The sequence below is a fragment of the Clupea harengus genome, chromosome 9 (genome assembly GCF_900700415.2).
Source record: "Clupea harengus chromosome 9, Ch_v2.0.2, whole genome shotgun sequence".
Taxonomy (NCBI): Eukaryota; Metazoa; Chordata; class Actinopteri; order Clupeiformes; family Clupeidae; genus Clupea; species Clupea harengus.
The window spans coordinates 20,348,469-20,364,874 of record NC_045160.1 but is presented as its reverse complement, the minus strand read 5'-3'; the positions used below and the strand labels follow the sequence as shown (position 1 = coordinate 20,364,874).

Genomic DNA, 16,406 nt, shown 5'->3' with positions numbered 1-16,406 from the left:
CATGGTCCTTTAGTTTTTCTATTTTTAAAACGTAACTACCGTATACACTGTTGTTCAGCGAGGATAGATATGGGTCCTGGTCACCCCAAGATTTCGGTGGGGTGTAGACATTGGGATGCGATATGAACCAAGAAGAGTGTGAAATGTTTTTACATTTTTTTTGTATCCAAAGAACTTAAGTTTCTATAGAAAAGTGTTTAGAATTTATGTCAATTTAGGTTGAGTAGGATATGATGGCTTGGTTCAGGTTAAGGACACTGATTATTCTGCAGGTCAGGTGCTCTTGTACTTTGGGACTCTCCACACTCATCATTCAATGGATAAATAAATGAACAATTGCATTTTGAAGCTCAGCCTCACCAGGGTCATGCAAGGGAAGTTTCCAGAACACTGCGTACCTCTTATTTAGCTCCCAACAACCTTCCCTAAACTCTGTTTCCTGTGTATGGTTTATTTCTTCCTTCCTCTGTTGCTATACACAGGTTGTGCAACATCTGATCAAGTGATCATCTAGCCCCTGTTGCAGCAAAGCGGAGATATAGACGAGATTGGCTTTTGTGTAAGGGAACCGCTATGTGCTTCTTGTGCAACATATTTGTGCTCATCAACCTACATTACTCCAGTAGCAGGACATAGGTTGAGTATGAAGTATGAGCGGCATGACTTTTCTCAACGGTTTCTGGGTAATTTGACCATGAGGAACAAAACTAGGGTGCTGTCGTTTACTGTAACCCGAGCGAACATCGAGATTTTGCCACGCCCTTTTAGCGCGTGTCCAGCGCATCTGTATTTCAGCTTCTGAAGGTCGTAGACACTTCAATTTGGTCTCAAAATGACCGGAATACGCATGTTTGTATGCACTATGAAGGTTTCTAAGCTCTAAGCTCACTTTTTTCGTGTGGGGCGCAAAAAGTACTCCACTAGCAGGCTCAAGTTGAGTATGCATTATGAGCAGCACGACTTTTCTCAACGGTTTCTATGGGCATATAACACTAAAAAGAAACAATGCATTATGTACTTGAAATTATGTACTATATCCATGATTACGAAATAAACAGCTATGATGTGAAATCAGTACATCCTGAAAAGACACACACACACACTCTCAAGTCCTTGGATAACAATAAATGAATGACATGTAAAGCGTCTCCAGTCACTCACAGTTTATTACTCTATGAGCAGTGCAACAAAGAAAAACACACAAACACAGACTTCCCCATTAAAAACATACCACTGATGTGCAACATGTCTTTATCTGATATTTCCATCCCGAACCCCATCACCCAGGTGAGGCAAGCTTAAGTGCTACAGGGCGTTCACTGAGAACCTTCCAGAACTGCCACGCCGACCCTTGACACACACACTGGTTGGTGCATTCACACACCAACACACAAATAGACACACACACACAGGATGGGGGAGGAACGAAGGGTGTTAAAGAACTCTGTCACCCTGGCGGAGGTGAAAGCCAATCGGGACGGAGGCTGGTGATGATTGGGCATGGGTGGGCAAGGTGAGGATGGAGGCCAACTGGCGCTGGCACCGCCCGTCCTCACTTGCCGATCCTCTGCACCACCCAGTCCTGCTGGCAAAGCGGGCAGCGGTTGTTCTGTTTCACCCACAGGGACATGCAGCAGTTGTGGAAAGAGTGGTTGCACTCGCCCCAGACCACTGGAGACAGACAGACAGACAGAGAGAGAGAGAGAGAGAGAGAGACTTGGAGTTAGAAGTGCATCAAGCTTAAATACAAAGTAACACAAATCTAACAGCCCAGTATTCCAATATGCAAGATCAACTGATCTAAAATTACAATACATATACAGAATTCAATCCAGGCCCTGATTCAATCAGCACTGAATACTTGACATTACTGCCAATATGACAACATTTCTCACCCATTCACTACAGGATAACATGCATGCTATCTCTGTGATGTCTCATTAAGGAGAGGTTTGACAGTTCACCACATAATCTTTTCTCCACTTTTTAAGTTAGAGTTAAATATCTCCACTACCTTAACCTTGTGTACAGGATAGTTTAGCATATAATGGCCTCCAATTACTACCATGTGAATTAGGGTTTTTTAGGGTGATTTCCGTTTGCTCAGCATACATGTATATGTATTATAATGTTCATACAAAATATACATTCATTCATTCATTAAGAGATGTAGTTCTGCAGAGAAAGAGTAACTTACCAACACAGTCCTCCTGCTTGTTCTCCGCCTGACACCTCAGGCATGCATCTGCAACAGAGTGACAAGAAAGATATCAGTGAATGTCAACAGTCAAGAGATGCTATTCATTTTTAAACAACTACCAGTATTTAAACGACTTTTGTACCGGGGCAACAGAGAGCCAAGATGAAACTCGATTTATAGGAAGGGAGATCAGTTTTGGGCTGTGATCAGGAGAGCGAATTAAGAAGTTGACATAGGGTTGGATGAGGGAAATGATTACAATTAGTGGGGGGGGGTGGAAGAAACCAGGTGGTGACGGGTGTGTATACGTTTACTGATATCGACAACGAGACCATAATCTGCAGTTATAACATGACAGAACGCTATGGTGACACACTGAAAAACCGGTCTGTCTCAATCTAACCCAACCAGCTAGTTTACAACCTCCCTATTGATTTGCTTCATGTTTAGTAAACAGCAAAGCAACACATTGTTTACGCTTGCACCTGAGTTTAGGTTGTCTGGCTACATAACGATCTGCATTTATTAAATGGCTCGGGTGTAAATGTCTTCTCCTATATAACTAGTTTGAAGAGTCCACACTCGATTCCAAATAGGATTACATCCAGCTAAATTACCTAGCTCGCTGACAAAGGAAACCTAGCAAGCCCACGAATGGTGTTGCCGGTTAGCTATTCGTCTGGTGCTAGCGTTACTGAAAGCTACCTTACAATCCATGTTGTTTGCAGGGAATGCAACTGAATAGAATAGTTATTTAAACAAACCTTTATCTGTGTCAGTGCTGGGCACGTACAATGTTACATGGCATGTGACAAGTTATTGAATAGCTCCTCCGTTGAGATATTCTCTGACGCCAGCATTAGCAATATAGCTTGGTGGTCATCCAGCTTATCTTAGACAACAGTGTCATTTCTTAGCTATGGACCTAACTGCAAACCTAGTCGGGGGCTCGGTCGTGGTTAGGTCAGCTAGCTAGCTAGCTAGCAAGCGTTAACTTACCCATAACCTGTACCCTACAAATGGCACACGTATCACATTCGACATCCCAGCTCCACATGGCTACAGCATTCCATTTCTTCAGAGTAAACATCTTGTCCCCACCAGATTTTGACCCAGACGAACCACTGTGCGTGTGAACCAGAGCCGGCTCGTCACCGTCATCCATCTCCGCCATAGCATAAGGGCCAAGCCAAGCCACATCAAAATGGCTGAAAAGTCATTGGCCAATTTTATGCAGTACCACCTCTTGTACACACGATGGGGCAATGGTCAAAGCTCTGCGGTTGTAAGCTGCTGAAAGTCTGTTTAGACTTTCATCAGGAAATATATTAGATTTATTTATATAAAATGAAAAATAATATGAAATTGGCACAGTTTAAAAATTCCATGACGGATTAGTATGATCAAGTATGCTAACATCATGAAACAAATAGGACAGACATAATATCTATGCAATACAACAAAAGTTAAAATGCCGATGTTTGTCATGTTCAAAGGAGGGGCAAACTTGTAGAATGTAGCAGAACAACACCTGGTGGCCACAATATAAACACATGCATTACATCCAAACATAATATAAACCAACATATTTTGTGACAGTGGATGGTGGATTTACTGTAACGTGACTGTAAGAATGTGTTTGCTTATTGCACCTGTTCAGTGGTGTATGTAGGTCGTCGGAGCTGCTATTAACTGTGTAAAGTCTAAGTTGATGGAGTGGGGATGAAACTGTGATGCATGGAAGAGGGTGGTGGAGTTCAATTTGATCTCCGCTTGAACCTGATGACTGTAAACCTGTCCAAAAAGAATTTAAGCTGGAGGGGAAATAAGTAGCTTCATATTCTGATGGGGGGTTGGGGGGTTCAGCCTTTTGTTCCCTCCCCATCACATTGCTGCAATTTGTTAAAAAGTGTCTGCAAGTTCACTGGAGGCCATCACAATTTAGCAAGCCTCTTTGTTTTTGGAGTGGATGTATTCATTGTTTGATTTATAAATACTGGTGTTTAGAATTTCAGAGGTTCAAATGAAATTTAAAAGCATACCATATAAATGTTTTGCAGCTGGCTCAAACCATAAAAAGGCAGATTTAGAGAAAACAGTAATTTCATAAACAGTGCATCACACAACACAAGACCTCAAATGCTCAAAAGTATGCATGTGCACCACACCGCACGGGGCAGCAGGCTTGCAAGTTTCCAGGAACTCTCCCTCCTAAATCAAACATAAGAGGTGAAGCATGCCAGCTGCTGAACCTATAGCACACAGTGGAAGAGAACCTTTACCATACACAGTGGAAGAGAAAGAGGTCTGAACCTATAGCATATACAGTGGAAGAGAAAGAGGTGAACCTATAGCACACACAGTGGAAGAGAAAGAGGTCTGAACCTATAGCACACACAGAGGAGTCAACATGAGCACATCCCGGCAGTAGATGTAGAAGTAGGCCGGCATAGACAGACCTGGCTGCCCAGATAGGAGAGGTTGTGTTCTGTGTAGCTGTGACCAAGGAACAGTGGAGAGAGCTCTAGGAGTCTTAGAGACTCAGAGTCTTAGAGACCAATATTTTGCAAAAATAATCTTTTTTTTTTTTTTAACTGGGAACACTTTTTTTTTTTTTTTTGCCCAATTCCAGAGAACGCTACTAATTCTTGAACAGAACGAGGTGCTATCCCACCCTGTCATTGAGAGCCGGGTCGGAGGTCACAGGGTCAGAGTGATGCCATGAGCCAGAGTTCAGTGGCTGCTGGAAGAAGAGTTCCAGATGCCCAGTCGGCACCTGACAGGGTTCAAGAACCTTGCTGTACATCCTCGTGCCTTGATGTATGTCCTGTGCTATAGTCAAGCCGACCTGGACCCCCACTGCAACTGGAATGACTCAATTCTTCTTGGTCTGAAAGAGACAAGATGAGAAGACTTCCAGATGATGCTCGAGATGTGTATTGAAAGAAAAAAATATAAAAATACTTAAATTAAGTAAGTTCAAAAAACTTAACTTTGAATGTGAGAATAGCACATGGGGAATGTTCATGGTGTGGTCACTGGTGGAAGTAATGACGGGAGTAACCTCCGTACTGCACTCGGCCTCACCTTGCCTCTGGTTGGTCGCTTCCTCTTCACCGACTTCAACTCCTTGGCGCTCTTCAAAATGGCCGAGAAGGTAGAGGGGCTCATTCTTGTAGAGACTTGGATTTTAACAGGGGGGAGCTTGGCTGATAAGGTAGGGGAAGAAAAAGGAGGCAGTCGGATTTTCAACTCTGTAGCTTCAGCGGCAGGCCACATATATATTACAGCCTATCTTATCTGGTGTCATCAGTTGAAATTCCTCTCTGATGTTGAGAGACTTAAATGCTTTTCCAGACGGCTGCTCTTCGCCACGGAGGCATTAGCAGTGTATGTCGCTGACATTATAGTGTATTTACAACAGGAGTGAAAGGAGATTCAATTTCCCGCAGAGTGAACACGAGCCCCAGTGTTCAAATGAGGGAGTGTGTACGCTCAACACAGGACCACACTGTGCATGTCACACATAAAGACCTCTCCCATCCTCCCTTCGCTCTCTGTGACACATGGGGTTTTAAGTAAGGAAGGTAATCTCCGCGCCTGTGCCTTTCTGTCAATCAAATATACAACCAGAGTGTAACATTCCATACCTATGAAATGCAATAACATCTTACTAAATGTCTGACGCATACCTTTGAGAAGATACAATCAACAAGAACTACCAAGGCTTGAACTGTAATATTGTACTTTAAAAACTCCTGTTGTAATATCGTGATATTCTTCTTTTTGAAGGCGTCCGATGAACTGCATACACTTTAGTGTCACGAAATGGACGCAAGGAGTCAGCAGGGTTTTGCCTGCTTTAACAAGCCCAGAAACACATCTGCTGACAATATGTAGACTGCTCTAATCACCTATTATGTCCTTCTACATTGAAAAAGGAGGATATAAGGCCCAAATAAGGTCCAATTAAGGCCACTTTGAACAGCTTAACACGCTGTGAGTCACTCCTGTTCTCTGAAAGACTTCCACTTATCATGTACTTCAATCTCGCAACAAAGCATTTTTCCACTGTCTTAGCGTTTTATTGATTTGTTTATTCTTTGTTTAGACGGATTTAATTGTTTGTTGAGGAGACTGGGTGTTGTGCTTTTTCTGTTTTTTTTTATACATACACACACACACACACACACACACACACTCTCTCTCTCTCTCTCTCTCTCTCTCTCTCTCTCTCTCTCTCTCTCTCTCTCAAACACAAACACACACACACACACACACACACAAACCTCACCTTTGCGCCGTTCAGTGAGTGCCTTCAGTAGCAGTTGGCCTCCTGCCTCTCCAACATGGTTCTCTCCAAGGTCTAGCTCCAGCAGTTGAGGTGAGTGCTTGACAAAACTATGGAGACACAGCGGGGAGGGCCATTGGCAGAGGGGAGTGAGAACCTGGACTTGGGTGAGAGGTTGCGGAGAGGGTTAGACTCATTCCACTAATGGCACATCAAGTCACCGCTAACATAAGGTTGAATCACAGATGCACTTTATACAACTTTACAGTTTGTGCGACTATGTTGTTTTGCATATGGCAAGACAGAGATCATTGTTGCACAGGGGTTTTCAGTAACCACAAACACTGCACATACTGGAAATACTGCACTGCTCTCTGTCTAATGCATATGTATGCATGTAATACTCAGAGTGAAGCTGAACATTTACAGGGCGAGAATGATCTGATATGTTCAAGTGAATATAAGCACAACATGACAAGTAGCCACGAGGTGGCCCAAAGGGCACTGCTGGGAGGTGCGTTGTAACTGTATCCCGAGTGAGCCAACATTTTAATGTTAACGTTTAATGTTAATGCCAAGTTAATGTTTATAGCCAGACGGAGCACTAGATCCCAATACGTAAACAAGTGTAATGAGTCCCATCTACACAGGGCTCACAAATTGAACATGGGGTAGACACTTGTGTGTGCGTGTGTTTTTTTTTCCTTCACAATTTTTGTATTTTGGAACTGCGTATCATGCCTTCTATTATGTGCTAACCATCTCCTTGTGTGCAGGATCATCAGTGACATCCTGTGAACCATGAGCAGATGGGGTGGGCTTAGCAGGGATGGAATGAAGTCGTTGCAATATGACATCTTCGCTTCAAAACGCTAAAACAATTAAAAAACGCTAACATCACATTTGTAACAGGAAACATGTCCTCTACAGAGAATGCTATGCGGTTAAGGCTTAAGAAGTGTTGCGCTTTAAGATGCGAGCACTCTATCATTTTAACATTACCATTCATCTACCTAATAGACTTTATCCAACCTAACTCCCAAATGTAATAAAACCCAACACACACTGATCTATCACACCACATCAACACACCATCAATACTGGGGTTATTTTAGACATACAGTACAAGATGTCAAAAACACATCACCCTGACAACCGAGGTGGGGTGCCTACAGTGTTGCCCTTGTCAGGGGAGGTCTGAATCCTTATAAAGTTAGGGAGTTCAGGAATGAATGTCAGGGTCTGGATTATGAGGTCTGTGCCTGCAAGTGTTTATAAAGCAAATGTGGGAGCCAACCAGGGTTTAAGTGTTTGTTTAAAAGGTTGGTAAACAAATCTTTGCCCACATACAAACAATTGTACTTAAATTGTAAACACACACTCAGACATGCTCGTGCACGCACACTCGCACACGCACACGCACACTCACACGCACACTCACACGCACATGCTCACACACACACACACACACAGGGAGCAATAGGTCGTGACAGAACTCACACACAAATTATGTTGATGAAGTCCATCCCTGCAGCAGTGTCCTCTGACCCTGCCTCATCTATGGCGTTGTCCAGCATGTGCAATTTCTCCAGCCAGGGCCCTCTCTCCACAGCACCTGCACTCTTACCCTCCTTCCCTCTCACCCTCTTCTTTCGCTTCTTCCGCCCTTGGAAAAAAAAGGAGAGACCGGATAATGACCCTGGGCATTCAGCTCTCAGTGAATTAAGACCTTCTAGATCATGAGTTCAGAACAAGATACAGTAGGCCTACAGTTGTGACTGAGAAGAGTTGAGGGTACCTGTGCATCTGAGAGAGAGCAGATGAAACATGAATCAAATGAGTTTGTTTGAATTTCTTTCTCTCTCTCTCTCTCTCTCTCTCTCTCTCTGTATGTGTGTCAGGCTTTCAGTGTCTGTGCTTTGCATGCATGTATGTGTGCAGAGTCCCAGTTGAGAAGCAGACCTAGATCCCAGGTGGAACTCTGTGGACAGCAAGATTATGGGAGATTTAAAAAATGATCCCTGGCTTTTTCACGGGCATGTGAACAGTATGCAAAGGGCTTGCTGCTCCAAAACCCCTCTGCGCACACACACACACACACACACACACACACACACACACACACACACACACACACACACACACACACGTGCGACATATAGTATATGTGCACACACAGACACACACACAAACATAAACATGCTCAAATTCTGAAACTGCCTCTGACAATCATCAAAGGAGCAGTGAGCGGAAGATGAACAAACACACGCACGTATGGCTGCACAGCATGTATAGAGCCATGCCTGTGTGAGTCCTTTGTCTCGTGTCTCAGGCATCGGATTGCTGGTAAATAAATCCGGCGGTTCAACGTAAATCTAAAAAGTCTTTTGGGGTGAGCCCCATAAAGACCACCTTCTCCTAAACGATTAAAGATGTTCCAAGGGGCGAATGGTCGCGGAGACACAACAACCAGAGCACCGCAGGCCTCGTTCCCGAGGAAGGAAGAGGTGGAAAGAGAGAGAGAAAAAAAACGGAAGGATAGAGAGAGAGAGAGAGAGGATGAATAGGTAACAGCAGCGAGAGTATGCGGCTCATTGGGTGATCAAGTGATCAGGTTCTGTCGTTCCAGCGTTTCCAGGAAGCAGGCCGTCTTTCTCAACACCAGGAGGCCCACGCTCCCTCTTATCCTCTCTCACTTATGTTTCTGCTTTGTCGTGCATATATTGTCTCACACACACACATACACACACACACACACACACACACACACACACACGCAGACATCCTACTTTACCTCTCCTTTCCTTTTTATCCCTTTACTCTCACACATAGAACGGCTCTTTCATTATTTTGAAAAGCAAAGGGTCAAAGGGGCATTGCAGAGAGAAAGCTGTGGGCTCTGGGCTGACTGTAGAGGATGTCTGTGTCTGTGTGTTCATGTGTGTGTGTGTTCATGTGTGTGTGTGTGTGTGTGTTAACTTGCCTGTCCCTATCTGTGTACGTCTCTCAGTGAGAGACGGAATATACAAAGTCAAATGTGATGGACTGTCATGCTAACTGGTCAAAGCTCTCGGAGGTCGTGGCCTCCTCTACACCCACAGTCAGAGAGGTAACCAGTCTCTCACCCTCCTCAAAGCCTGTGGGGCTCTGTGGTGGCTGGATCATATCTCTTCCAGCCACACATCAGGGTCAGGTTATGCGAACCAGTCAAACCTGATCCAGAAAGCGAGCGCATAAGGGCTCTGCTCTCTGTCCACAATTTGCTCTACGAGGGAGAGACTGTGTGTGTGTGTGTGTGTGTGTGTGTGTGTGTGTGTGTGTGTGTGTGTGTGTGTGTGTGTGTGTGTGTGTATGTGTGTGTGTGTGTGTGTGTGTGTGTGTGTGTGTGTGTTTAAATCCCCAATTGTTCCTTGTGTCTTGAGCTTTCAGGGGAGCAGTGAGAGATGGATAATGATTTCTCCGCAATGACTGATGATGAAACATGGGAGGCAATCGGGCTTTTATTGGCCTTAATTACAGCAGTGTGTGTGTGTGTGTGTGTGTGTGCTTCAGTGAATTTCACAGTGGTCAGAGGCCAGGGATGGGGTGGGGAAACAATCAAACTCTTTCTTTTGACATTTTTCCATACTGCAGGCATTGTTCGGCGCGGCTTCGCTCAGTTTAGCTCCTTGTCCAATGCGTTCATCAGGGTCTACTTGTTTGAGGGTGTGTCTTAAAGTATGTCCGTCAAGGTGTCCCGACATACAAAAATAGTCAACAAAGTGGAGACAAAGTTGCCATACATGTATTTAGGTATGTATAACATTAGCCCACAAAGGAAAGATTAGGTTTAGTCTAATAAGAAACAAACCTGTTTAGTTTCCAGGCTAGTACTTCTTTCTTCAGTCAAAGATAACTGAGGTTGCTTTGTTAAAACTGATTCCATTATTCATAAGCCTGAAATCTTGCTTACATTAATTGTATGGGCTAAGTCTACACTTAAAGCCCAGACGGATTGCTGACTGAGCACTTACTTGTTAGATGTAAAATAACGTTCCAACTTTGCGTTCAAGTTCTTGGTTATGATACTTTATTTCTCACAGTAAAATTCCATCAATAAAGGTGTCCATACATCCAAACAAGCATCTTTATTTACATGATGTAACAGACCTTTGATGACACAATGAAGCGGTCAAAAAGCTATGTGTGCTCTCCCTCCGTCAAGCAACACCTGACACCTGCATGAATGTTCCCATGTATATTGTGTGAGCCCAATTAAGATAGAGCGCCATCTAGTGTCCCAAACAAGATGAACCCCAATGGCTCCCACATTAATGTTAGCTGTTTCTAATTTCATGTGGGCTAGTTTGCGAGTTTGCTAGCTGTACAGATTACAATGTAACCATGGAATTTATCGAGTTTATACCACTTGTCAAAATAAGAGAATACGTTCATTTTGTTAATTCAATATCTGCCTAAACACACTCACAGTTGTTTGGGACTTTACTCTTTACCATCGTTGTTAGTTACTATTAAAACGTTTTAACCGGATCTGCTTCATACATACACTTACAGAAATACAAGTGCTGAATGATGACTGAGCCAATCACAAAAGAGACATCTCTTTGACATCATTCAGTACATTTGGAGGTGGACGACGTGCGGTTTGGCCCTGTTCAGGAATGAGTGCAGTTTGGCGCCATACAGTTTGGCGCCATTGTGCTGAAAATGTAAATTAGCTTGGCACAGCCTGGCTTAGCATGGCCAAACATTGCTAATGGAAAAAAAACCATTCCACCCCTCCATGAGTCCTCTCTGTGGTTGGTGAACACCGTTCAGCTCTGGATCAACTTTCACCTCAGGTCTTTACCAGGAGGTGACGCAGGAGTCAGGCACTCACCGGATCACTCTACACTGAAATTCTCATAAATTTTTTTTATGTATATTACTGTGCGTTGATTTTTCATAAAAATGAAAAAAAATGGTCTCACATTTCACTTTTCGTAGCAGCAATCCTGACAATGAAATACAGTAAGGCAGAGTTTATTGGGTCCATGGACCCAAGCCCAGCTATACTATAGGACTTTTTATGAAATTATGTGTCTCGCTTTAAACACGTACTGACATGAGATACGTCATCTACAGAGGTTGGCAAATTAAAAAGAAAAACATAATGTAATTTCAATGTCATTTCTAACCCTAACAAGAGGGAATGATTTATCACCAAAGCAGGGCATTATTCTATGGGATAGTCAACATCACAGCAGTCATGTCCATCAAGTCCATCAACATCAGTTGTAGCAATTTTTATTTACTTATATGACATATATAAAATGTATGTGCCCTACTTTCTTCAAAACGTGTCATAGGAAGAAGTGGCGCCATGGTGCAAGCGACAGGGTCTGCGTCCTGCACAGTGTTTGAGTTTGAGTGCCCATGAAAACCTGGCTTCCAGTTTGGTACCCCTCATTTCTCAATTCTACTCCTTATTGCCACTGTCTAAATAAAGACTGACAAACAAATGGAAGTAACTGCCATTTTAAATGTTTTCACTATATTAAAATACGGTAGTCACAACAAGTAAAAAAAATTAACTCACTGAATTCATTTAAATTTATATGCTTCTTTGAGTGAATAGAATAGTGAGAGTGACTGAAACTAATTCAACATTTTATAGTTCTTTTAAAAAGTGATGTTTTCAGGGACCACTCGTGATGCCTTTTAAACTCAATTATAGTAAATCCACATTTTAATCTATCTACTCGACAAGTATTCCCTGTAACCATCTTTACAAGAGAACACGAGAACTGTTGAAATGTAATAAGTGACTCTAAAATCACTGCCATGTGACCCCTTTTGAAAGATAGCACTGACTAAATTGATTCCATGTAACTGAGTGAAGCCAGACTGAACAATTTGGGGTATCTGTCAACAAGACCTATTTATGATGATAGAGTACAAGGTCAAGCCCATTGCAACGACTTGAAGCAAATGGTTGGTAGCTGAACACAAACAAATGTACACGTACACACACACATAGACACACATACGCAAACACACGTGTGTGTGCATATACACACATACACACAGAGTGCAGTGTGGTGGAGAAAGAGGAGGGGTGCATTTCTGTTTCATCTCCTCTCAAGGGAGTAGAAGGAGTAGGCGAAAGATGTCAAGAAGATTCTCTGTGTGTGTGTGCGTGCGTGCGTGTGTGTGTGTGCGTGAGTGTGTGCGTGAGTGTGAGTGTGTGCGAAAATGTGGATGTGTCTGAGAAAAAACACAGTCATGCAGTTTAGTTTTCATTAGTTTGTCACATGTTCACACGCAACTGTGTGTGTGTGTGTATGTCTACATGCACATGTGTTTCCAAGGATGCTCAAAGAATGTGGGAGTACATAAGTATAAAGGTAACTATGTGTGTGTCAGCCTGTGTGTGTGTGTGTGTGTGTCAGCATGTGTGTGTGTGTTCTGGAGCCAGTGATTCCATCTGTGGTAGGTGGTCACAGTATGCACAGTATGGCTTTGTATTTATGAGTGTGTGTGAGTGTATTTTGGCTGTTATCTGAGGTCAAAACACCCCTTTGGTACCTTTGCCCTTTGCTCTCTCTGCCCCGCTGTCCTGAGATAAACCGCTACGGGAGTTTTCATTGGCGGGATCTGTGAGGTAAGGCAAACACAGACAGACTTAAACTCAGTCAAACATACATAAACTCAGTAAATCTGCGTGACCACACTTTTAAATCAGTTAAGGAGTGAGTGTGTAGATAACCACTTAAATGTGAATCGTGTCATTCATAACAACACAGCCAGACACAGACGCATGCACGCACACACACAGACAATTGAGGAAAAAACACAAACAAGCCTTAACTTTCGCAACCTTTCCTTGTCTTACCTTTCCTTACACAGCACTTAAGACCAATACTTATACTTGAGACATTCCTGTGGTCTTAACCCAACTTTAGTATTACTAAGGTCACACACCAAACATGAACATTGCTTGTCCATGGATGAAAGACCTTGGGGTGAAAGTCAGTGACAAAAAAACTCTTTCCATGACATTGTATAGCTTTCAACCTGTCGGCAACCGACCCTCAATGCAATGCTCTCATATGTCATAAGCCCTTGGTGACAACAACATGTACTAGGTGAGGTTGGTGACATTGGTCACAGGATCCCCAATATTCAGACTGTTAAAATGAGGTCACACTCGGTAGCACTTCAAAGACCCTAAAATGAATGCTGCTAGTGAGAGATAACATGCTAACCAGCTATTTTTTCTGGTAAGCGTTATATCCACCAGCAGCAGTTCAGTTCATGGTGTGATTTTGGGGCACTGCCCCAATAAAACAACATTGAGGAAACTGATCTGTGCCATTTTGTATGGTCTCTGAAGTCTCCCCTCAAACACACTTAATCAACCTGAGTCAGTGGGTGGTTGAGTCACTCCACTGCTTTAAATCCAGAGGGCGCTGTGATTAGCTACAGGGGTAAAGAAAAACTATGTATGTACACTGAGCCTACAGTCTATAGCTGGAGTACCTGTAAAATATATAAAGACCAGTAATATCCTTCAAACATGCAAACATTCAAATGTACCTGTGATTACCTATTCTAACCTATTCCATCAACATCCAACAACTAATCTCTGATTCACTATAGCTTATCAGGCCATCTGGCATCTGTGAATCAACCCTCCGTCTGTCACAGTCATACTGATGTGTGGATGTGCACATGTCCGTGTGTCAGACGTATGTGTGGGCAGGTGAATGTGTGTGTCTGGGTACATGTGCCTGTGTCAGACGTATGTGTGTGCAGGTGAATGTGCGTGTCTGGGTACATGTGCGTGTGACTATGTACACTACTGTTCAAAAGTTTGGAAAATACATTTTCATGTTTTTAAAAGAAAAAGAAAAAAAGTTTCAATCCAAATAACCTAAAATCAACCAAAAATAATGTGTAGACATGTGTAGACAGTTTTTTTAAATGGAAAATCTACATGGCCGTAAAATGACCCATCTCCCATAGCCACTCCTATGTTTCAATGGCACTTTATGTTAGGTAATCCTACATGATCCTACATGATGTTTAAATGGCACTTTATGTTAGGTAATCCTGCATGATCCTACATGATGTTTAATTGGCTAATTTAGGGTTAAAAAAAAAAACTTTGAAATTGTGTGTGTGGCTGAAAACTGTTAAAACGGCTTTCTTTGGGCTTCTTGAGTATCTGGAGCCTCAGCACTTCTGGATTAGATTATGGTGTTATAATGGTTGGTAAGAGCGGGTTTTCTTCAGAAACTCGCCAGTCTATTGTTGTTCTCAGAAGATATGCACCATGTCCTTCACAAAACAGTGCAAACTGGCTTTATTCTGGATAGAAAAACAAGCTGGAGGCTCCAGTGCACACATATGCAAGTGAATAAAAGCATCAGAATCTCGCATTTGAGAAACAGCTGCCTAACAGGTCCTCAGCTGGAGGATTTATTAAATAGTACCCAGAAAACACCAATCATAGTTTCAAAGAAAAAGTCACACCCAATGAAAGAAAAAGACTAAAAAGTTAAAAATGTTATTGACAGACAAACCTAAACAAAGGTATTTGGATCACAGAGTAAAAATATTTGAGGCATAAAACAAATGAAAAGATGCTGGAGCTTGGCAGAGAAAATGTGATCCTCTAAGGGTACTTTGATTCTGGGAGGTATAACTCCATTTTACTATAACTCCATCGCTATGACATACCCTGTGGATGGCACTTGACTAGAACCAATTTCCTCCTACAACCTACAACTTGACAATGACCCAAGGCATTGCTCAAACTTATGCACTTATGGACTTAATCAGTCAGGCTGTAATGGTGCGAAGTTTATAATTGCTGCAAAAGGAGGACCTTTTGATGAAGACAAATATTAAAGAACAAAATTGTCATTTCAAGATGAAATCCTAATTGCTAACTTTGTCAATGTCTTGCCTATATTTTGTATTCATTTAGCACCTTATTTGAAAGATACAAAAATGGAGTTTTCCTGGAAAATGCATCTTCTTCTGGAAGATTCCAAACTTTTGAACGGTAGCATATGTGTATGTGTAAGTGTGTAGTTGTATAACAGTGTCACATGGACTGTCATTTTGTTACACAAGGAAATGTATGTGCCCTTCAGTTCATGGAAAATACATTTAAAGTCAACGAAAGGATACACCCCAAAAGTATGGAAAAACTAAGGACCACATTTAAAAATAGTCATAGTCATGATTAAAATCAAGGTAGCAACATGTATAAAAATGTCAAGAAAAACATGCTTAATCTTTATGGTCATATGGATTGCTTCATACATATTCTAATGTATGAGCCCACCATAAATAACCAAGCAGATTCTATCATTCTTCATAGCTCCACACCATCATACCTGAATGCGGCCTGCTATTGAGAGGCCAAATGTATGTTCTTGTACATCTACATCTCATGTACATCTCTCTCTCTCTACTTCACACACACATGAACACACACTACACTACGTGCCTGTGGGATTTGTGGTCTGCTGTTGAGTCATAGCGGTCTGCGCTGCATGTTCTGCCAGAGGCTGCAGCAGCTCAGTGGCGCCCCCTCTCTGCAGCTCGTTGCCATTGATGTAGAGGTGCCTGGACACAACAGCGAACAGAAATGACTTAAAGTTACAGACCTTCATCTCTCCCTCTCTCTCTCCTGCAATCTCTCACACATAGAAGCTTAACCAATGGTTAGAAATTCCAACAGATAGTTACAAGCTTACAACCTGACAGCACATTTCATAACTAAGGTACACACAGATAAACTGAGTGAGCTCAATTCAGAGACAATCTCAGAGAAGAAGTCAAGAAAAAACCCTCCTACCGGACCACACTGTTGGTGACGAAGGAGGCGAGGGGAGATCCGCTCCAAGCTCCCAGTCCACA

General features: G+C 42.6%; 1 protein-coding gene across 1 annotated transcript; it reads right to left on the bottom strand.

Annotated features, from left to right (window-relative positions):
• Window positions 1–1,148: 1,148 nt before the first annotated feature.
• On the bottom strand, window positions 1,149–3,420 carry rnf7 (ring finger protein 7). The gene is made up of 3 exons (XM_012830466.3): window positions 3,200–3,420; window positions 2,198–2,245; window positions 1,149–1,671 (listed from the first exon to the last, which is right to left on the bottom strand). The coding sequence occupies exons 1-3, from the start codon at window positions 3,372–3,374 to the stop codon at window positions 1,553–1,555; spliced, it is 342 nt and encodes a 113-aa protein (XP_012685920.1). The 5' UTR covers window positions 3,375–3,420; the 3' UTR covers window positions 1,149–1,552.
• Between the last annotated feature and the right edge of the window lie 12,986 nt (window positions 3,421–16,406).